The 24,454-nt window shown below is 37.6% G+C and overlaps 1 protein-coding gene and 1 long non-coding RNA gene across 7 annotated transcripts in view; one reads left to right on the forward strand and one right to left on the reverse strand.

The window, feature by feature from the left end:
- Positions 1-15,118, forward strand: part of LOC123517100 (ABC transporter A family member 1-like) — a 45,966-nt gene extending 30,848 nt beyond the window's left edge. For all 5 annotated transcript variants that reach the window (XM_045276985.1, XM_045276987.1, XM_045276986.1 and 2 more), the window contains exons 16-33: positions 5-147; positions 541-680; positions 943-1,168; positions 1,909-2,099; positions 2,539-2,720; positions 3,018-3,207; positions 4,577-4,672; positions 4,843-5,011; positions 5,367-5,978; positions 6,800-6,943; positions 7,363-7,566; positions 10,131-10,291; positions 10,969-11,081; positions 12,282-12,376; positions 12,859-12,950; positions 13,390-13,524; positions 13,936-14,087; positions 14,408-15,118. In XM_045276985.1, coding sequence (XP_045132920.1) covers positions 5-147; positions 541-680; positions 943-1,168; positions 1,909-2,099; positions 2,539-2,720; positions 3,018-3,207; positions 4,577-4,672; positions 4,843-5,011; positions 5,367-5,978; positions 6,800-6,943; positions 7,363-7,566; positions 10,131-10,291; positions 10,969-11,081; positions 12,282-12,376; positions 12,859-12,950; positions 13,390-13,524; positions 13,936-14,087; positions 14,408-14,544 — 3,182 coding nt within the window. In that variant the 3' untranslated portion in view covers positions 14,545-15,118. The remainder of the gene's footprint in view (positions 1-4; positions 148-540; positions 681-942; positions 1,169-1,908; positions 2,100-2,538; positions 2,721-3,017; positions 3,208-4,576; positions 4,673-4,842; positions 5,012-5,366; positions 5,979-6,799; positions 6,944-7,362; positions 7,567-10,130; positions 10,292-10,968; positions 11,082-12,281; positions 12,377-12,858; positions 12,951-13,389; positions 13,525-13,935; positions 14,088-14,407) is intronic.
- A 6,043-nt stretch (positions 15,119-21,161) lies between these two features.
- On the reverse strand, positions 21,162-24,175 carry LOC123517101. Of its 2 annotated transcripts, XR_006678392.1 has the most exons (4): positions 24,106-24,173; positions 22,212-22,705; positions 21,755-22,043; positions 21,162-21,674 (listed from the first exon to the last, which is right to left on the reverse strand). It is a non-coding gene; the product is annotated as an uncharacterized LOC123517101 (long non-coding RNA). The 2 variants fall into 2 exon arrangements; XR_006678391.1 differs by having other exon boundaries at positions 22,212-24,175.
- Between the last annotated feature and the right edge of the window lie 279 nt (positions 24,176-24,454).

A 24,454-nucleotide genomic window follows, 5' to 3' on the forward strand; every position in this document is an offset into this window, starting at 1 on the left:
TCAGGTGGACAGAAGAGAAAATTGTCTATTGCCATTGCACTTATCGGAGACCCCAAATTGATCTTCTTGGATGAACCGACAGCAGGAGTTGATGCTTACTCACGCAGGAAATTGTGGACATTATTGAAAAATAGAAAGGAAGGGAAGGTAGGAATAGATTAAAGTTCTGTGAGTGTACCTTAGTAGCAAAGGTTTGAATTATGGCAACTGGTCAAGGGTTGGTAAGGTAATGGTAATGGTTCCCATATCCCAATTCCAGAGTTCTTCGTTAGGTAATACCAGAGTAGGAAAATGACATAAACCACTTACCCCGAAAAAATATTTGTAAATATATAAACAAAATGAATAGAGAAAGCTTAGGATAGGGTTGATATTTGTGTAGAGCACTTATCTCTTGAGTCACATGCATAATAATAAAGAAGGAGTAGAAGTGTAGAGCTATGTGATGCATGTGAGATAAGAAATTATGATGGTACACTTGTCAGTCATTAGCATGTCAAGGAGTTGCACCTATATCAGCAAACTTCCTTTATTCTTCAGGTGATTCTTTTGACGACACACTTTATGGATGAAGCAGACATTCTTGCTGACCGGAAGGCAATAATGTCTAAGGGCACGCTGAGGTGCTGCGGAACGTCTCTCTTCCTCAAGAACAAATTTGGCCTGGGATATCATCTCACGTATGTACTGCTGCTGGGATGATTGAACATTGCAGATTCGCTATGTATTTTTCTAAAGATATTTTCTAAACATACTGGCTGTTACTTATTTTTTAAGAATAATTTTACCTTGTGTCAGTTTAATGCACTTGTCACACTTTGAAGAGATTAAGACTGAATCCTTGCCTAAATGAAGACAGATTAGGTTTGTGTCCTTTTACACTCAAACCTCCCTTTATTTAATACAACTAGGACTGGATGAGGACTCTCTTGTCATTTGCAGGTTGATTGTGCAGGAGAATTCTGATGAACAAATAGTACTTAAAATTCTGAAAAAAGTCATCTCAGATGTCCAGCTGGCCCGGTATTATGGCAAAGAAATGTCATTCATTCTCCCATCTGACTCTTCATCACGGTTTCCTTCCCTCTTCAAGCAGCTGGACCTGAGTGTTGCCAGTGCTCAGGAAGGCATTGAGGGCTATGGGGTTTCCATGACTACTCTAGAGGAGGTATGGGTTGGAGAATTACTGCCGTCATGATATATTGCTATCACTCTTCCATTTTAAGAATGTAGTGCTCATTTTATTAGTTTGTTTTCTGTTTTAACCACCTCCTTTGTGTCTTTCTGTTCAATGTAATGAATTGTATTTCTTTAAAAATCTTTGTTATTCTTTTGTCCATTTGTTTATTTTGTCTACTTCTTTGCTAGTACAATACCACTTCATATGTAAATCACTTTCAACACTATCTTCTGATTATCTGTGCATTTTATCAGTTTTCTTCTCCATCTATATATCTCACCATGCATTAGCTAGAGCTTTCAATATTTAGTTATATTTTTTAACCCCTTCAGTACTGGGTCGTATTTTTACCACAACTTTTGAGTATGATTAAACAATTTCATTTACACTAGTTTGGTTCTATGGAGGTCAAAAGGTTAATGTTCCAGAATCTCCACTATTTTAATCCCACATGAGACTGAAGCTGTTTAAAATTGACTCATAGTAACCTGAATAAATGTAAAGACATGTCATGGTACTGAAGGGGTTAACTTTGTATGCAGATACCATCAACATAAATTCCTTCTCAGATATGAGTATATACCATGTTTTTAGAAAATATTACTTACAATCCTAATGTAAATATCTGCCTGAATTCTTTGCACAGGAGTGTTGCTGTTTCCTAATATGCTGTTTCATTGATTCATTTGTTATTATTATTATTTTAAATTGATTAATTTTCTTGCAAGGTGTTTTTGGTGCTGAATGATGAGAGTGAAGAGGGTGAACTTGGCTCTATGAACAATGTGGGCCAGCAGATGATTCGTGAAAAGTCCCCATCAGCCTCTCCTTCCCATACTTCCTCACTTCAAGAGAGTGGAGCACAGGACAACTACATGGCAGCAAATAAAGGCTTTGTAATTGAAAATGTGGAAGTCAAGTAAGACAGATTTCTTGTGTCTCAGTTTTCAGCTTAAAATGCCTGACTTCTACCTGAAATACTCATCAGTTTTTTCTCAGTAAAGAGTAATCATAGAATACTTATTAAAAAAAGTTGAATTAATGAGCTGTAATGAAAACTGCATATGCTGTATATTCCAAGAGAATGATAGAAGATATGAGTTTCAAAGTATTTACAAAAAAAATATCTTGATTTATTCAGTTAGATAAGTGATAGATATTGTTTACAGCACTAGATAAGAAAGTAGGAGGAATAGTTTCAGTATAAATTTTCAGATATAGAATTACCATCTTAGCTTTTTTTCCATCCCAAGAAGTTTGATAATCTGTGCTTGCAATTGACCATTATATTGTTATGGTTACAAGTAGAAAGACTGGAATTTATGTTTATAGAGTGACCATTGTGTTATGATCAACAGGAGAGAGGACTGGAGAGCCTTTCTTGCACTGCTGAAGATTCGTTTTACGAACGTGATACGGGAACCAGCAGCAGTGATATTCTTGATCCTCTTCCCACTTGCCTTCACCATCGGATCTATTGCCCTGGCAAACTCCCAGAAGATAAAGATTTCCACAAATAAAGTTATTGGCTTAAATTCAAGTAAGTGTAATTTGAGGTTTCATTTTGTGGTCATATACAGATACTGTACTTTTGTTTGGTGATAAAATGCATTTATGATTTTTTGTGTATGATTAATAGTTAATTACACATGATATCTGCCAAGAAAAAAATAAATAATCAAAAAATAAATTAATTTTCTCTCTCTCTCTCTCTCTCTCTCTCTCTCTCTCTCTCTCTCTCTCTCTCTCTCTCTCTCTCTCTCTCTCTCTCTCTCTCTCTCTCTCTCTCTCTCTCTCTCTCTCTCTCTCTCTCTCTCTCTCTCTCTCTCTCTCTCAGGTATGTACGATAAGAAATTCCAGGGAACACTCCTGCACAACGCTACAGGTCATGACCTCAATGGTCTAGTGTCCACTCTCTCTGCAGCAGACATGGAGGTTGGTCTTTACCCTGGGAACTATTCTGATCTTCTGAATGAAGACTACAACATGGGAGCCTACAGTGTTCACAGCTTCCCTAGAATGAATAGGTATATATGTACAGTTGGGCCCCTACTTGAGGAAACAGTTTTTCTGCCTATACTATTTCTAACAAAAGTGAAATCTGTCATCCTTTTTTTGTACACGCACTCACGCACATGCACACACACTTACACACGCATGCACACCAGGTTGGAGCACAGTTACTAGTGGTGTGCCACAGAGTTCAATACTGGTACCAATAATGTTCTAAGTGTATATAATAACATTATACAAGAGGGTTTGACTAGCTACATATATTTGTTTGCAGACAATGCAAAACTTTTTGAGAATAATAATCAACATTGAAGACTGTATGGAATTGCAGAAAGATATCGACAAGATCTGGAAATAGAGCCAAAAGTGAAAATTAGAATTTAATACCAGGAAATGCCATGTAATGAAAATGGGTAAAACTAATAGAAAACCTAAGTGGGAATATAAAATGGGAGAAGACATTATAATGAAAAGGAGTGAAGAGAAAGATCTTGGAGTGATTATACAAGACACCCTGACTTAAAGACACATAAATGGGTTATTTGCTTTAATATACAAGACATTAACAAATGTCAGGGTGGCATTCAATTGCAATGAAAAGAGTATGATGAAAAGATCATAACCACTATGATAAGATCTAGACAAGAATATGCAGCAGTGGTGTCACCATAAAGGCAGAAGGACAGCAGGAAATTAGAAAGAATCCAAAGGACCATGACAAAGATGGTGCCTGAAATAAAGGATCTTCCCTATGGAGAAAGATTGAAGGATATGGAACTACTAACTTTGAAGAATAGATGGGAAAGAGGAGATCTAATAGCGATATATAAGTTAGTAAACCGTATGGAAAAGATAGACAGGCAAGACCTAGTATCACTGTTGGAGGATGGAGATATACACAAAAGGACACTCCAAGAAGATCATGAAGAGTCAGTGTTTGAGGGACATTAAAAGGTTTAGTTTTCTACATTGGACGGTGGATATCTGGAACAGATTCAGTAAAGAAATTGTAGCAACAGAAAGTGTGCACATATTTAAGGAAAACTTGGATAAATGGAGATATGGAGACTGGTCACTATGAGCCCCACTTGAATCCTGTAATATACAGCTAGGTAAAATACACACACTTACACACACATCCCTGTCGCTAGTGAACTCTGAAATTCTCTTCCTATTTGTCTTTCTTTCTTTCTTAGACTTGAACAGATTCAAAAAGAGAGTTTCTTGTACTAGATTTTTTCAATAGCATTATGAGCAGGCTTTTTCTTTTCATTTTTTTCTTTACATTGATCTCCCTGACACATGAAAAGTAATATTATGCAGGAAGTGTAGAGAGACATGAATTCAAGCACAGGAGATAAAAATTAGTTCTTTTCTCAACAGTGTGGAGGACATAGCAGAAGTGAAGGTGGGTTTCAATGACTCCTACATGCACTCCATTCCCATACTAGTGAACCTCCTCAATAATGGTATTATGAGGTAAGGCCATTGTACTTTTATGAGTTGTAGACTGGCTCTTCATCTTGATATAAACTATCATGTACTTCCCTCTGATTTTTTCTTCTTCATCAGACAACATTTCTGTTTATTTGATGGTTATTATCGGAAGAATATATATAGATTTTTTTTTTTTTTTTTTTTTTTTTCAGCTCCATTATGAATGCCACCAACACAATCAGTGTGTTCTCCAACCCTTTGCCCATCAACAAGGAGGGTATAGAGTTTGATGCATCAACCTTTGTCGCCCCTATGATGATTGGCTTTGCATTCACCATCATTCCTGCTGGGTTGACCATGGACCTTGTCCATGACAGGGAGGTATGTAGGAGATTAAGATGGTAGGGAATGGGAAACGTACTTCTGTTATTATAGTCAATAACTGGACAATTTGAAGATTCTGTGAATATGGTACCAGGTATCAGTCTTATTTAATAGATATGGATTTCAGACTGTTGTCATTATTATTGTCATCATCTTGATTAGCATATGAAAATGAGAATAATATAACTGAACAGCTATGTGTATCAGTGTTGTGACTGATGAAACCACATGATTTATTTTAGTGAATTTTACTGGTACTTGTTGAAAGAAAATAGATATACTTGTTTATTCTTGCTTGTCAGTGTTTTTTATTAAGGTGACTTTTAATGCTGGGATTCACTTTGTATTTCAGATCAAAGCAAGATACATGCTTAGGCTGAATGGAGTTGGATTCCACATCTACTTCTCATCTTACCTCATTACAATGATAGGCATCTACTTGATATCCTACTTTGGTCTCCTGATAATTGTTGCTGCATTTGGAGTCAAATCACTTATTATTCCCCCAGCATTTGGTGCTCTTGCCCTCCTCTACTTCCTCTACATGCCAGCTGCTATTCTTTTTTCAGCCGTCATGAGCTACATGTTTGACAAGTCTGAAACTGCCCGCCAGTTTTACCCAAATTTAGTTACAACACTGGGTTTCATAACCTACACAGTAGTGGCACTTGTTGACATGCTTGTTCAAAGCAGTACAAATCCAGCACAAATTTTACACATTATATTAACAGTAATCTTTCCTCCTTACATACCATTTGGGTTGATGTATTACATTAACAAGGTATATATAGAATGCTCAATATTTAACACTTGTGACACTCTCTCTGCTAGTAACTACATGACAACAGAAATTATTGTCCTGTTTGTGGTGACAGTTGTCAGTATTCCTGCATGGTACTTAATGCTGAGGGTGGCAGACTCTGTCAAGCTGGGGGGCAACTGGCAGTCAGCTTTATGGATAAAGGTGAGTACATTGCCTTCATGTGTGTCATCAGGATAAGAGGCAAAGAATATTTATGGTGTTTGGTGGCATTCCAGAAATGCTCACTCAGAAAAGTTTATTAGTGCAACAGTAATTCATTACCAAGAGGGAAAGTTTAATTGTCCTTTTTTTTTTTTTTTTTTTTTTAGCTAATTAATGTTAATAGAAACCATGGCTGCCTATTTAGTGAAAGATGTCTACTGGATCCCATCACATTCTGTTTCCGTGTTTATGGACTCCATAATGTAGATATCTAATCTAACTCAGAATATTGCTGAATCTCTGAAATCCCCTGAAAGATTACCTTTGTAGACTCATGAAGGTGATGAAGAAGACTTTAGGTTAGTGGATGCTTAAGAATCTTCACATTGGGAATAAATTCATGATCTGTAGAGAGTTATGATATCAGGATTGAACATAAGCCCTGTTTCTTTGAGATGGATTGTATGTTAGTGCTCCAAAAGCCGAAGGAAAACATTGAAATTGCAAGGCAGAAATGGAGAAGATTGACCTGGTGTATTGAGGGCATGTAAATAATTTTTTCATTTTGTTAAGAGGAAATTTTTTATGATCATAAGTTTAAAAACATTAACATTACCATCTCAAAAGAATTGTTCATTTGGAAAAGAAACACAAGTAACAGCACATTTAGAAAAAAACAGCTAAAAGAATAATATGAGAAGGATTGTGACAACGAAACCAGGTGATAAGAATTTGTCAGTTTAGTCATTAACAGCCACTCTTCATAAAGAATTATTAGATAGATATCAGCATCCTTGACAAAAATTTCTGTAATTTAACAGAGCCCAAGAAAAGTTGATCATTTAGACCACCTGCAAGAGAATGGTGTGGATGAAATAGATGAGGATGAGGATGTGAAACAGGAGAGGGAAAATGTAGCAGCTGCCATTCATGATACTTCCTCTACTTCCCCAGTCCTTATTCATGTAAGTAACCTGCCAGATTTTTATTGGGAAAAAGAAATTGACCAATACTTGTTTTGCTTTGCCATCTGGTGAATAGTTTAATTACTGGATCTGTAATGTTCTTTTCTTTTGTAAAAAACATTGCGACAATTTGTGGGAAGGTGGGAAAGGGATACACAGGCTGTGGATGAATACTTTACCTCCTGACCGGTGACAGTTTGTGGAATGGTGGGAAAGGGATACACGGGCTGTGGTTGAGTACTTTGCTTCCTGACTGGTTTCACTTTATATCTTCCTCAGAGGGAATAATGAATGAAGAGGGAAGAATTTTTTTCCTTGTTAATGTAATGAATATTAGATATACTAAGATTTACAACAGTACTTTTACAGGTGGGTACTTTTCTCATGTCTCTCTTGAACCTGAGTGATCCATTTTTCAGAACCTTGGCAAGACATACAAGAAAGACACAGGAAAGAGCAATCCTTGTAGAGGGAACAAGGAAAGTGAACAATTCTGTGCAGTGAAGAGTGTGTCATTTGAGGTCAAGCAGAGTCAGGTGTTTGGTTTGCTGGGTCCTAATGGTGCAGGCAAGACAACAACACTCAGTATAATGACAGCAGAAGAGAGTGCCTCATGGGGAAAAGTGAGTGAGGATGGTCCATGGTTGCTTGATTGGTCTTCTTTATTAATTGATTTATGATATTTTAGTGCATGTGTCTATTGCTATGTCATTAAGACCAAAACAAGAGTTCCAAATTCTTTTTCAGTTTTTAATTATAGCACCAATTAATAATGTGTACCCACAAAGTATAATTGAGCCTTACATCACCTGAATCTCATTCACTTTATATTTCTGTCAGTAATCATGACATCTGTTCTCCAACTAACTATAAACTCCTTCATTAATAGAAAGTGCCAACATGTTTTTTTATCTAACTCCCCTCATGACTTCTGGCACCTAACCAAAAAACATTTCTAGTAACTCTCCCTTCTTTCCCTCCTTTCTTTCAACTTGATGGCACCACTGCCATCTCATTTATTTCTAAAGCTGAACTCTTCACTCAAACCTTTGCTAAATGGTCCTTCTTAGATGATTCACAGCTTATTCCTCCCTCTCTCGACCTTCTCCTCCACTCTCTGACTACTTGTTATGCATTAAAATTCTTCACAATGATGTTTTCCATGCCCTTGGTGTCCTAACCTTTGGAAGGCTTATGCACCTGATGGGGTCCCTTCTATTCTTTTCTGAAACTGTGCCTCTATGCTTGCACCTTGCCTGGTCAAACTTTTCAACTCTGTCTATTACCTATACTCATCCTGTTCATAAAAAGGGTGACCATTCTAATCACTCAAACTACTGCTCTATAGCTTTGATCTCTTGCTTATCTGAAGTTTTTAATCTATACTCAATAGGAAGTTTCTTAAACATCTGTCACAAGATCACGAGTTATGGGAAGCAGTCATCACCTGTCCAACCCGACCCTAAATGGGAAAATGCGGATCTTAAATGAAAATGATGATGACTCAAAAATTTTCAATTTGATTGTCAGAATGGCTTCCCTCAAGGCTGCTCTACTGTTAATCTTCTGCCTCTTTTAGACACTTTAGTGAAACTTTTGCTGTTGCTTTAGACATGTAAAAACTTTTGATATAGTCTGGCATAAAGCTTTGATCTCTAAACTACCTCCATATGGCTTCAATCATTCTCTTTGTAACTTCATCTCAAGCTTGCTTTCTGACTGTTCTATTGTTGCTGTGGTAGTTGGTCAGTGTTCTTATCTTAAATTTATTAAAAGTGATGTTCCTCAGAGGTCTGTCTTGTCACCCATTCTCTTCCTATTGTTCATCAATGATCTTTTAATTTAAACCAAGTTCCTTGTCCCTTCCACTCCTACATTGATGATACCACCTTGCACTTTCCCACATCTTTTCATGGATGACTAAATTTTCAGTTTAGGAGGAGGCAGTAGACACTTGCCAAAATGATAATTACTCTTAGTGAAGTACATCTAATAGCACTTGTTCAGGGGATACTGTGAACTTATCATTAAAGCCAGCTGTAACCTCATTGAACGTTTCTCTTTGTTTCTCACATCACAAGGAGGCAGTCACAGCCTGCCATCTAAAGACAACTCTCTTCCTTCAAAATAAAATACATGCATCCAACTACACATACATTCTTCCATCAGATTTTAAAATTGAAAAAAAATGGGACTCCTATACCAGTCTTGGAGTCCTCTTTTAACTAAATTAAGTTGTTTGAGAACCAGCATCTCAGTGGGCCTTTTTTATCATAATGTTTCCCTTGTCCAGTATTCCCCTTTTATGTATAAAAGAAAAAAAAAAAAAAAGCAGATCACACTGGAAAGCCACAGAATGTCTGACTTCTGATCTCTCTAAAATTTTTGATTGGGGCTGACCAAACTTAGTATTGTTTAATGCCTCAAAAACCCAATTCTTCCATGTATAACAACTTTCCAGACAGCTATACTCTCTTTGTCAGTGACACTCAACTGTCTTCTACACTGAATATTCTTGGTCTGTCCTTTACTAATGCATTAATCTAAATTGGAAAATTCACATCTCATCTTTTGTTAAAACATCTTCTATGAAACTTGACATTCTGAATTGTGTCTTTCAGTTTTCTAGCATCCCCAGCTGCTGATTCTATACAACTCCATCCATATGTGAAATATATTTCACATACTTTTCTTTTAGACAAGGTAAAATCAAAAGCCTTTTGTCTTATTAACTCCTCTACTCTAACTGAATGTCCATACTCCTATTCTGTTCACCTTTCTAATGCAATAGTTAATCAGTATTCTGAATCATTCATCCTTTTCTCTGGCAAACTCTGGAGCTCACTGTGTGCTCCTGTCACTTGAAGTCATTCAAGAGGGAAGTCTAAAGACACATGTACCATATTTTTTTGACTGATGTTTTAGGCTCCGTTCAGAGATCAGCACTTCAGTGAGCCTTTTTTTTATTGTAGTTTTTGTTATTCTTTATTGATGTCCCTCCTATATAAAAGAAAAAGAAGCAATCAACTGTGAAGCTGAAGAAACCTAAAAATAACTTCCAGATTTTACTAGAAATATTGCATAGTATTTTTTGTACATAGGCAATAAATTTTGCTTAGCTTTGCTTGTACATAGCTAATGACAGTTTTCATCTTTTTCATTGCTGATCAGTCTTATTGAACTCCAGGTACAGATATGTGGAGAGAGCATCCAGTCAAGCTTATCTTCTGTATTTGAGGCGATGGGATACTGTCCCCAGCATGATGCTCTCTGGAATAACATCACAGTAGCTGAACACATCGCTGGCTATGCTGAGATACGTGGCATCAGGAGAGACCAAGTTAAACTGTATGAAATAATGCCATTCACAAATTTTTGGAATCTTTATTATAAGGATGACTCTCAAGCATCTGCTTTGTCAGTCTTTTCTCTGATTATTTGTTTGGATTTCATAAAGATTGATCCAAAGATATAGTTCATGCTTTGCTAATTCATAGAGCCTTGGCCTTGATGAAATGAAACTTTTTGTTGTAATCATTTTAAAAATTTTGAGATCTTTTGATAGAAGTTGCTCAAGTGTTCAACTGCCAAATTTCCTTTTCTTTTACATTCTTTTACTATTTCTCTGTGAGTGATTTGAAACAGCAACTTAACTTGATCTTGTCCCCATGCTCTTGAATCTTCTCTGAGTTTTCCACCATCTGCCCATGACTGCAGAGTCACTCTCAGACTGAATATCTGTGCTGTGTACCTCTCACTATAAGAAATTCTTTGACTTTAATATCCAAAGTAGAGCACATTCTGATTGTTTCATTTTGTGGAGATCTCCATTTTTGCAGACTTCAAAGTTCACCACCAGCTTTGGCTTTCCTCTCCCTTCACTGATCATGCTTGTGAACTAGCCTTTAATTTTTCTATCCTCCATGACCTAGAGCAACTGGTGTAACACCCTACTTGTATTCTTGACTGTCTTGGAGATACACTCAACAATGGTAAGATTTTGTTAACATCATTCTTTTTACTAGGCTGGTGGACATGTATGTTAAAGGTCTTGAGATAGAGGAACATAAGGACAAGAAAAGTAAAGACTGTTCTGGAGGCACCAAGAGGAAACTGAGCTACATTCTCAGCATGCTGGGTAAGTGGAGCTGAAGGACATGATGAAACTAAAGCAAGATACCTTGTAGTGGTCCAAAAATATTCAAGATTACAAGGATGTGGTGATGCATGTCAATAACTGTTATGCTTTCAAAAATAATCAGGATGTACTTTAAAAGATATTAGGATGTCAAAATATGTATGAAATGTTAATGGTATATAAATGTTGATAAAACAATGAGCAGGAATGAGAAAGCAGGAATAAGAACGATTTAGAAGACATGAAGTAAAAATACATAGTCCTCTCTTGTCTATAAAGGTAACAAGAATACATATAGATTAATTGCTTATGATATTGATACATGCAGCAATTTTAAATATGTTACTCACTGTAACTAGATATGAAAATTATGGTATATATTGTACAATTATCACTTGATCACTTAAAGACATACAATAATGATAACCATCTATTTATATGTACCAAGCAGGTAATCCCACACAGTGTGGCCCAGAAAGCACTCCTCACACACACACACACACACACACACACACACACACACACACACACACACACACACACACACCATAAAAAGAAACACATAAGAAAATTAGAGAGACTACAAAAAATGGCTACAAGAATGGTTCCAGAATTTAAAGGGATGGCATATGAGGAGAGACTAAAGGCAATGGATCTACCAACCTTGGAGCAGAGAAGAGAGAGAGGGGATCTGATACAAGTTTATAAATTGATTAACGGAATGGATGAAGTGGATAATGAGAAACTGATCCTGAGAGAAGAATATGACTTTAGAAGCACAAGATCGCATAGTAAGAAACTAAGGAAGGGACGATGTCTGAAAGATGTTAAAAAATTTAGTTTCCCGCAAAGATGTGTTGAGACTTGGAACAGTTTGAGTGAGGAAGTGGTATCAGCAAAGAGTGTACATAGTTTTAAAGAAAAATTGGATAAGTGTAGATATGGAGACGGGACCACACGAGCATAAAGCCCAGGCCCTGTAAAACTACAACTAGGTAAATACACACACACACACACACACACACACACACACACACACACACACACACACACACACACACACACACACACACACGCACTTGCAACCCCCACACACACACACTAGTTACATACAGACAAGAGATCATGATTAATAATTAATATGCTGCTTAATTTACTTCGTGATAAAAATTGAAGCATTCCAATTATTATGGGTATCAGGTCAACCTCGAGTGGTGTTGCTCGATGAACCCTCAACAGGGATGGACCCAAAATCAAAGCGCTTCTTGTGGAACTCCATCCTCTCTTCTTTCCGAGTAAGTGTAATGTGGCAGTGATCCTGGAAAATTTGTTATTATTCCAATATCAATGAAATTATTGAAGTGTACTATAGTCCGTTCATCCAAAGAATCCAGGCCGAAACTGCTAGTTTGGTTGACAGCCCAGCCCACTCTCGCCTCCACTAAACCTTTCCGACACTTAAATTTTCTTCAAGTACATTTATTTTTCTTCAAGCTATAAACTTGTATATCTATTGAGTTAAGTGAAGAAAAATAAATGTACTTGAAGAAAATTTAAGTGTCGGGAAGGTTTAGTGGCGGCGGGGATGATCAGGGCTCCCAACCGAACTAGCAGTTTCGGCCTGGATTCTTTGGATGAACGGACTATAGTATTAATGGTAATGAGAATAACATACTTTTTTTTTTTTTTTCAGTGGAAAGTGAATTGTAAAGCATGTGTATATCTAAATAACTATTTAAAGAGAGCGAGTCTAATTCATCATATCTTTGTGTTCCAGGATGAGCGCAGTGCTATATTGACAACACATTCCATGGAGGAGGCTGATGCCCTCTGTTCTTCCATTGGCATCCTGGTTCGTGGCAGTATGAGGTAGGAACCACAACAGTCCTGGTCTAAACACACTAATAATGCCATATATTTAGAGTGCAGTGAATATTAGATAATTTGGGCTCATAAGAATCACAAGATTTTTGTAGGCCTAACAACAACAATATTCGATAATTTCTTATAGTTGAGAGTATTACTGGATTTGACTCCCTCATCCAGTCCACTCACTATTTTAATTCCCTAATCTCTAATTTACAAATGTAATCCATCATGTGCAATTTATTGACATTTCCCAGCAACTGTGTGTACAGCTACTGAATTACCTTTACCTCCATTTCTTTTGGAAACCATTTCATCATTTATCTTGATTTTCCCCCTACCTCTTGTCTAGCCTTCTATGCTTCCTTATATACACAATTGAATTGAGATACTAAAATTTCTGTCCTATCTTATTACTATAGACCACTGTTTGTATTGACAGATGCATTGGACCCATTCAGTACCTCAAGAATAAGTATGGCAGAGGATACACATTGGAGGTAAAGGTGAAGCCCAACAGAGCACCAATGTCCATCAGCAATGCCAGCTCCCCCAGCCACATCATCTCTGCTGAACTGTGAGTTGGATCTTGATACAAATTGATGCTTCATATTATTCATCTTCATCTTCACTATGCCTCTATTTGTAAATTTATTTCAAAACATCTGGAAAATAAACTTCCAAAGCCAGCACTGAAACGTAGTTTTTCATAATCAATATTATCATAAATTTGAAAGATAGTCTTTACATTTACAAATCTCATGTCTTTATCTCCAGATTATATTCCTTCAAGCTGCATTGTTTATTATGATTTTGTATTTTTGTTTTATCGGTAATTAATCAACTTTGAGATTTATAGTACTGTAATAGAATAAGCTATGCAATAATACTAGTGCACTTTTTTTTGAGATGTACCGATGCCAGAATTTTGACCAATGTATATTTATATGTGGTTTGTAGTATTTGCTGATTGTTTGCTATTCTTCAGAGGAAACAGTATAATCAGGGAAGTTCAGCAAAAGGTCATGGAAACATTCCCAAATGCAGTACTGGATGAGCAGTTTGATGAGCGGCTGATTTACAAAGTTCCTCAGACTGATGTGATGAGTCTGGCTCTGATTTTTGAGATGCTTGAAAAGAGTAAGGCAAAAATTTCCTTTTTTTATTGTTTACTTTCAACACAGTCACAAATGATATCTAACTCATAAATGATATCTAACTATTATGATATTTAAGTTACCAAATTTGAATGAAATTTTTAGTGTATTGCTTTTTGGAACATAAATAAGTATTGATATATGTAGAAAGAATATTTCCTTGTGAAATGTTTTATGCTTTGTCCCATGTGAAGAGAGTATGTTTGATCTTTAAGGTGGTCCATAAGGTTCTGTCATAATTTAATAGTGAAATTTTTTTTTCGGTATTTTGAAAGGTGTACAATGATAGCTTTCATTTTCCAGCCAAGAGTGATGGCTTGGTGGATGAATATGCACTCAGCCAGACCACCTTAGAGCAGATCTTCTTGCAGTTTGCTCGCCAGCAGGAGGAAGAGGATGACAAGGAGGAGAGTGGAGATGATATCTCTCAACTTGAATGAGAAATTAACTATATATTGTATGATTGAGTACTCCATGTTTTGTATTTGTATAATTCAAAAGAAAGAAAAATCTGTCCATTCATAAATATTGGTAAGCATGAATAGTCTGATACTTTTTTCATAATTTTAGAAACTTGAATTTCAGATTTGTTTTCATGCTTGTAATGTGCAATGATACACTTTACTGCAACAGTACGACTGTGATACGACTCATTTCCTTTTCAACCCAAATTTTACTGTCCTTTTCATCTCATGCCCTCTCCATGTAGGATAAAAGACCTCTGGGATCTCTAATATCCCTGCTTTTTTTTCTTTCTGAAAGAGAGAGAGAGAGAGAGAGAGGACAATGAAATATTTGAAAAATAGTATGAAATATTAAGATGTATGACAATAGCTTCTTATCTTGGAGACAAGAGACAAAGAAAGATACTAACTTTGGAAAAAAAAAATAGATTGCACAAGCATGCAAATACTCCTTAAAATGGTGATTGCTGTCATCTCTCTTTGCTTCTTGCTTCTAACTTAACTGACTTGTCGCCTATTCTTTACATAGTCAATACACTGAGGCATTGCACGTGTAGTGATTCTACCTCATCTGTCTGTGTGTGTGTATATTATATATATATATATATATATATATATATATATATATATATATATATATATATATATATATATATATATATATATATATATATATATATATATATATATATATATATTATGTTATGGCCTATAGTCCCTGTAGGCATACTTGGAGAGTATATGTGGGAAGCACTGTTCTGCTTCTGCCCATTAGTGGCACAGGCAATTTCATTTATAGTGGTACCCATATTAGGGCCCATATCACCACCCAGGTGCATCTTTGGTTTAACCACATAGAACCTGGGTATCATGGTGACATATAACTTTAAACCACTTGACACATGGCATAGCTTCAAAACATTATGTGGTGGGATTCGAACCTATGTGTAGACATCTGTCCGATCCCACACTCACCACCTTATCCACTATGCCATCGCCTCCCTGGTGGTACCCACATTAGGGCCCATATCACCATCCAAATACATCTTTGGTGTAACCACAAAGAATCTGGGTATCATGATGACATGTAGGTTAACTTTTTAAGCCACTCAACAAATGGCATAGTTTCATGGCGATACGTGGCGGGATTCGAACCTATGCGTGGATGTCTGCCTGATCCCCTGCTCACCACCTTATCCACTAAGCCACCGCTTCCCTTAATGTACTTGCTATAAACGTACTTACTTTATATACCATGGTGCTTCTAATGGATTTACTGTTTTCTTCAGTTTTATTATTTCTGTGCATTAATTTATTCTTTATGGCATTAATTTATTCTTATCATTATATTTATGACAAATTTGCCTTAAAAAGTACCTGCTGTAATATTGTCCATAATCAAGTAATTTGAGGTTACTATGTATTTATAATTTCTTGAACACATAACCAGCTGATTTCATATTATTATTGGAACTGGTTTAGTATAACATAGGATAACATCCCCTGTGTGTACACACACACACACACACACAGTGTAGTGTTTGTTAGCACATTCGGCTCACAACCGAAAAGGCCTGGGTGTTGAGTCCTAGGTGCAGTGAGGCAAATAGGTGTTTGTAGCCCCTGTTCACCTAGCAGCAAGTAGGTATGGGATGTATTTCGAGAGGTTGTGTCCTTGCTTTCCCAGTATGTGGAGTGTGGTATGGCCTCTGTCCTATTCTATGAGCTCAGAGCTTATTCCGTAATAGGGAAGACTGGCTGGTTGACCAGCAGGCAACCATGAATATACACACACACCCTTTAGTAAATAGATCACGATGAAGGAAAGGATTTATCTTCAAATATAGAGCACAAAGATCAATTATATGACCTGTCACTGTCATGACTCAACAAAATCTAAATCTAAGCTAAAACATATTTCATCTTACCAGCTTGGCATCCCCTTTAAATACAATGAATGAGATAGGCTTAGCATTAATGCTATACACAAGCATTCCCATTTGATTTCTCTTTTGTTTGGTACAGTAAACTGAAAATTATATTTATTGAATAAAAAAACTATAAAGCCTTAAAATATTGTGTGTGATAAACATTGACTTGTAACATGGTACTAATAGAACATTCCTTCAAAATGTTTCTAGTTAATAATCTTAATGTCAAGTAGATGTTAACTGTAATTTTACAGTTACAGTGTGTCACATCTGAAGCAGTTATACACAAGACCAGATATGATATGCTTAATTCACAATGCATATACTGTATAGAATTTTATTACTGTGATCAGACAAATCAGAGTATTCTGATGAGGCATGCAGGCATTCCTAAGTTTGTTTGTTGTGACGATATGGTTATTCTGCAGTGATTATTTGTTAGCAAGGCTAAGATATCTTGGATTTAACTAAAACATCTTGATTTTATCAATAAAAGTTTCTTGCAAAAGTTTACCCATGCCTATACAGTGCTGACTTCCATCTTAAATGAAGATAGACAGGACCAGTCATAGGAATATGAACACACAGGAGGGAGATCCTAATCCTTTCAATTTATTTTTGTATATTTTATTTATTTATTTTAGTATTTGCCTATCATAATTTACAGAGGATGCAGTGGCTGTACTCTTCCAAAGAGTGCCACTCAATATTGGTTCTGGTACTATAATGTGTGGTAGTTAAGTGTGTTATGTGTAATATACCTGTTTGTACTTTACTGTTCTCTTCATATGCAGGCCATGCATACACGCTTATAGAATGCAATCTCCACTATGTTTAGAGGAATCTATACTCAATACCATAGAATACTGAATAGCTAATATCAAATACAACAATTTTTCAATATTACACACTGTGAAACATTTAACAGACGTTATCTATTGTCCACAGCAAATCTCAGAGGCACGAGTTAGATTGAAAATGTGTGTGTTGAATTCAACTAAGTTCAGTTCCATGAATGAGAAGCAAATGTGCAGCACTCACCTTAATATTACTAGCTTTGTGTGCCACGACACTTGAAATTTCCATCACTTATATACTAGTACCTTTCAGATCAGAGTAACCCTATTTTGTGCATTACCATGTTTAACAATAATTTAGTACACTATTTAATAGAAATGTGCAAAAGAAATTCTAATCCATTGTTCAAGATGCAATCATGTGGTTGCTTTGGTGTTAACAACAAAATTAGGGATGGACAAATTTTTCCGTGCTAGGGCCACATTAAAAAAATCAATCTTGTAAGGCTCCATACTATATTAATGCAAATAATATTTAAAATAGAAGATAAAAGGCTTTTAAAGAAAAGCCACTCTCCCATGCATATGCACGCCTGCAGGAGGAAAATGAAATGCTCATAATATTATTGATTGGTTAACTTTCTCTTTCTCTTTGTTGGGCTGCATGAATTAATTTGTCAGGCCGCATGCAGCCTGCAGGGTGTCACTTACCCACACCAAATCATCTCAATGTGATGCCACCTCTGTACCAAATTACATACTCATCTGTTACATGTACAGTAATATTATTGTACCACATTTTATTCACAGAAATTAATATTGTCAGTATAATGTAAAAAAAAACATTGTACAGAGTATTTTCTCAGGATTATAAACAAAAACTTCAGCAAATATCAGTCCTTACATTCTTGTACATATTTACAGCTTGTATATTGGTGGATGGCATAGTCGCATAATCACTTGATTGCTCTTCTGTTGGTAACCTCACTTTAAATTTGCATTAAATCAACTAGAAAACTTTTCTATAATTTTGTCTTGGGAATAGTTAGAAACAATCAATATTCTAATCCTTCATTGTGAATGGTTGTACCTGAATGTTATTAAATGTGTACAAGCAAGCTTCAATAAATCAAACTCAAACCCAGCTCAGCCTTCCAATAAGTAAACTTTTCTCAAAGTTGCACGTATAAAAAATAAATTAGTAACTGGAGCTCATTTGTCCACCAAATTCAAACTGAATCCTAAAGTGTGTCACTAATTTTCATGATGTATGAAGTAATGGATTAATTTGATCTTTTCCAGCACCAGAGTAGGTAAGCTAAAACTCCAATTTAATTTATTTACCCTCAGTTGGTTTCAAAATTCATTATTGATATTTTCATTGTTTAGGTTTCTTTATCATGTGACATATGTTAGAATGAACCAAAGTGATGAATGATTTGAAAATGCAAAACATTCCTTACAATTATTGCAGAATAGCAATTATGAAAGTATTTGTAAAATGCGAGTTGCATTTTGTTATTGTTTTTTACTAGTATGTACATGTTAGTATGAATATGTATGTATTGGAGTCAGAAGTTCTTAACAGTTTTATAATGGTTAGCTTCAAATCTACTTGTTTTTTACCAGTATGTACATGTTAATATGAATATGTATATATTGGAGTCAGAAGTTCTTAACAGTTTTATAATGGTTAGCTTCATATCTACATGTAGGTTACTCATGCATTGACACTTGAACTTTCCTTAGGTAAGCTCTGAGGTAGCTGGCAAGTAGCTTTCCCTGGAGAGAGAGATTACCTCCTAAGAAGCCAGCGAGGTGGCATGTTGCTGATGCTAAAAGTTGTGGTGAATGCTTTTCCAAATGACATTTCCAGTCAAGAAGGCAATTTTGATGTATGTAATTAGATGTTTAGATTTCATTATAGCATGTCTTGGTACAAGGGGAATAACTTCCTATGCCGTCCTTTGTGACAAATTTTTATTTTTAAAATGTAATTAGGTTATTTACAGATTTTATATATTGTCCAATAATTCATGCATCTTTGCATGTACATTTTTCAGAGAATTTGCATGAATTTACCAACATTTAATCCTGTCATCTATATGTAGTTGATGAAATACACGTTTAAAAAAGAATCAGGATTTTTTTCATTATCTAAAGGTTCAATGATGTGGTAACAAAAGAGAAGATCTAATATCCTGAGTTCTAAGCCAGTGCAGTTAGGATTTGAAGAGGCAGAGATTTGGCTATAACAACAGATAAGAATCCAATAACAGAATTACACAAGGAAAAAAGAATACATAGTTATTAGCAGTATCACATAGCAAGGAACCTTTGCAAAGATAATAAAGGATAAAGACAGTAAAGAAAATAAGTTCCCATGCCAGGGTATGCTACAACCAGGCTGAAGAAAGGGACTGGTAAAGAAAATAAGTTCCCATGCCAGGGTATGCTACAACCTAGCTTAAGAAAGGGACTGGTATCAAGATTGATAACATTTGTAACCTATGGAAGAATATTAGAGAAGTTAGTTTTCCTCCAGAAAAATTAGTAACCAAAAGCAGAAAAATAAGACTGAAAGAAATGCTTCAGCAAATAGAAAGATGTGTATGTAGACTTGTCAAGCAAGAAACTCAATACTATGTTTAAAGTAGGAATTGAACTTTATTATATAACTTATAAAATTTCTCTGAAGACTGATACCACTTAATAAGGATGTTAGAAAGTACAGTACTTAATGATCACTTACCTTAATTAACAGGGTAGGTTTGATGTACTGTATACATCATCTCACCATCATTATTTCATCAATAAGGGTTTATCTTTCTCACCAGTATGCAGTTCATCACCAGTAGATTCTTTACATGCTTGATTGTTAAGTTTTCTATTACTGGAATCAATAAAAATAGGCAGGTAAACAAAAAAGAAAAGAAATAGGAAGATAAGTTTGAAAAAGTGCATGGCTCCAGGTCCCCCTCACAGTAGTGAGTATTATCCCCTCAAGGGGGGGGGTGTCACAGTGGCCAGCTGCTCATTGTTGCCTGGTTTAGCATTTTATTAATAGTCTAGGACAAGTTCAGGTGCACTGTAACATTTAGAAACTGATCTTACTGGGTTAACCTATGAAAAATAGTGTAACGAACTTAAAATTCATCAGATGACACTAAATGAGTACTGTACATACTCTGGAACTCCCTGCCTGCTTCTGTATTTCCATCTTCCTACAACTTGACTTCTTTTAAGAGGGAGGTTTCAAGACATCTATCCCTATTTTTTGGCCAATTCTTTTAAAATTTTCTAGGGAACCTGCAGTTTCAGTGGGCCTTTTTTTTTTTTTTTTTTTTGCTTGAATAAAAAAAAAAACTAAACAAAATCTTCCACAGTCAAAGTGGACTTTGGTTAGGTGCTGTAGGAGAGAAGGGGTTAGCATCCTGCAGGAGAGAAGGGGTTAGCATCCTGTAGGAGAGGAGGGATTAGCATCCTGTAGGAGGAGGGATTAGAATCTGTAGGAGAGGAGGGGTTAGCATCCTGTAGGAGAGAAGGGGTTAGCATCCTGTAGGAGAGAAGGGGTTAGCATCCTGTAGGAGAGAAGGGGTTAGCATCCTGTAGGAGAGAAGGGGTTAGCATCCTGTAAGAGAGAAGGGGTTAGCATCCTGTAGGAGAGAAGGGGTTAGCATCCTGTAGGAGAGAAGGGGTTAGCATCCTGTAGAGAGAAGGGGTTAGCATCCTGTAGGAGAGAAGGGTTAGCATCCTGTAGGAGAGAAGGGTTAGCATCCTGTAGGAGAGAAGGGGTTAGCATCCTGTAGGAGAGAAGGGGTTAGCATCCTGTAAGAGAGAAGGGTTAGCATCCTGTAAGAGAAGGGGTTAGCATCCTGTAGGAGAGAAGGGGTTAGCATCCTGTAAGAGAGAAGGGGTTAGCATCCTGTAGGAGAGAAGGGGTTAGCATCCTGTAGGAGAGAAGGGGTTAGCATCCTGTAGGAGAGAAGGGGTTAGCATCCTGTAGGAGAGAAGGGGTTAGCATCCTGTAGGAGAGAAGGGGTTAGCATCCTGTAGGAGAGAAGGGGTTAGCATCCTGTAGGAGAGAAGGGTTAGCATCCTGTAGGAGAGAAGGGGTTAGCATCCTGTAGGAGAGAAGGGGTTAGCATCCTGTAGGAGAGAAGGGGTTAGTGTCCTGCTGGAGGGAAGGGATTACCGACCAGAAAACACTTTTTACCAACCTTTAACAATGGCTGCCATAATTCCAGGGTTGCAGTTTCCAGAGCTCCTTTTTAAAGCTGCTGTGACTAATTTCTTTCCCTTCTTGAGCTTGCACAAATGCTGCGGTGTTTACAAATAATCTTGGTAATGTTCATGATACTCTACAACTCCTGCAGTGCTGTAAAATAAGAAAATCAATCAACATGTGGTTAATAAGCTCCAGTAGCATATTAAAGAAACAAATGATCATTTCCTTACCTTTAACTCCACAGCCATTGCCACTCCATACTGCGAATATATTTCCACGCCATTGCCTTTCTTGTATTTTACTGGGTACTACTCTGAAAAATGTCTATTCAATTAGTTGTTCCTGAAAGGCAATATGGCTTAGCCCATTAATTGTTCCTGGAAGGCAATGTGGGGTTAGCAACCTAGCAACCTATCTTCCTAGTGCCCTATGAAACATGCATTCTTCCTTAGCTTTTTCGTTGAGATGCTCCCGCGATGTCCCACGAAGTCCCGCGATGTGCTGTATTTTTGTACTTACCTGGAAAAATGAAGAGCAAAAATAGCATACTTGAAAACAATATGCGCCATGTTTCTTCAACCTCACTCCACACCTATTTGGAATCTTATAATAGCATTACAACGAAGTTAATCATGTTTAACACATAATATTGTTACAAATGAGGGAGAGGGGGGAGGCAGTACTTACCAATCCAACGAAGTGTGAGAAGGCGGTGACCGAGAAACACCTCGACACACTTTTCGGTGGTGTCAAGGAGCTGGAACACACTAACCACCACCACTTCCATTACGCCCTCCTGCATCACACGAGGCGCTTCCCGCACGTAATCGCATCACACGAGGCACTTCCCGCACGTAATCGCATCACACGAGGCACTTCCCGCACGTAATCGCATCACACGAGGCACTTCCCGCACGTAATTGCATCACACGAGGCACTTCCCGCACGTAATCGCATCACACGAGGCACTTCCTGCACGTAATTGCAGTCATACAAGATAGTTAGCTCCCGCACGCAACACCATTACACAATAGGCACTTCTCTCACGTCATTGCATTATAAAAGGTACTTACTTCTTGGGACGTACAAACATCGCGAGACTGACGAGCAACATCTCATTCCCCTCGATAACCACCGCAGTCACCATTACCACCGTCCTTTCACGAAAAACATCACCACTCCTACGATATGTAACAATATCAAGACACCATTTCCACTTTATCACCACCATCTTACCCTCCAGATCATCACTGCCATCACCGCACCAAGATCATTATTATTATTTTTTTTTTTCCAAATAAAACCATTTCCAGTTTACCATCACCATACCTTCCCGATAACCGTCGTTACCTTAATACACCATAAGCACCATATTCTCCTGATCATCATCGCGAATCATCGTCAGCACCATTAACTAAAATACTATCGTTTTTTCAGTAGTACACCATTTCCTACCAGCACCATACCCTCCCCATCGCCACCAGCACCATCCCCTCCCCCAACACCGCACAATCGCCACTAATACTATCTTTCCAATCACCACCGCCATCACCGTCATACCACTCCAGTCACCATCGCCATTACTGCCATCACCATCCAATCATTAGCGTCATCATACCCCTCCAATCACCACCGCACAAACACCATCACACCCTTCCAATCACCATCGCCATCACCCGACAAACACCACCAACACCATTCCTTTCTGATCACCATCGCCTTTACACCGCACAAACACCACCAACACGGTAAATTTAGTCACCAACACCATACCTCTCTCAGTCATCACCGCATAATCGTCACCAACATCACCGTATACCCTTCCAATCACCATCGCTATCATTGCATAATCGCCACCACCTAACCCCTCCAATCACAGCCATTATCATTACCGCACAGTCGTCAAAAACACCATACCCCTCCAATCACCATGACTGCACTACCGTCACCACCACACGTACCTCTTTAATCACCACTGCATAAACGCCATCAACACGGTAAATTTTGCCACCAACACCATACCCCTCCAAAAACCACCTACAACTAACCTAACCATCGCCATCTCCTCCCCGTCACCGCACAATCTCCACCATCCCCTCCCCGTCACCGCACAATCTCCACCATCCCCTCCCCGTCACCGCACAATCTCCACCAGCACCATACCCTTCCAATCACCACCGCCACCACCATACCCTTCCAATCACCACCGCCATCACCCTACCCTTCCAATCACCATCGCCATCACCACACAATCACCACTAACAGCACACCCCTCCAATCACTATCGCCATCACCATACCCTTCCAATCACCACCGCACAAAAGCCACTAATACCACCTTTCAATCACTCCCGCCGTCACTACATAATCGCGAATACCACACACCTGCAATCATCGCAACACCAAACTTGCAATCACCACCGCCAGTTATCTTAGAACATCGTCCTCCTCACACCACCGCATCAAATCCTCCTAAACACCATATCCAGCACGCTATAGCCATTATACTCCATAATCCCGCAAACACTAAACACCCTTGAAGTCACCGCTTCCGTCACCACACTAGCCTCCAGCAGACCTACCCGTGTGAGAAGAGCTACACCGCGGAACAACACACGCCGTGACGCTAACCTCTGCTTCCATCCAAACTCTGACCATGTGCTCGCCTCCCTTACAATTTTGCCTCGGTCTTTCTCCGAATCCTAGGTAATACATTGGCTAACACATCAGTGACTAACATTCGCTCGTTTTTCATTGAGGCATATGAGCGAGTGTAGCTTGTTTATACTGATTTGCGTCTGTGTTCAAAACGATGAGTAGGATAATCATAATGAAGGACAGGAAGATCATATTATAGCATGTTTAAACGCTTTCGGAAACTACCACATGCTTACGTGACCAATGACACGCTCTCCGTACCCACTACCTGTG

This window comes from Portunus trituberculatus, chromosome 41 (genome assembly GCF_017591435.1).
Source record: "Portunus trituberculatus isolate SZX2019 chromosome 41, ASM1759143v1, whole genome shotgun sequence".
Taxonomy (NCBI): Eukaryota; Metazoa; Arthropoda; class Malacostraca; order Decapoda; family Portunidae; genus Portunus; species Portunus trituberculatus.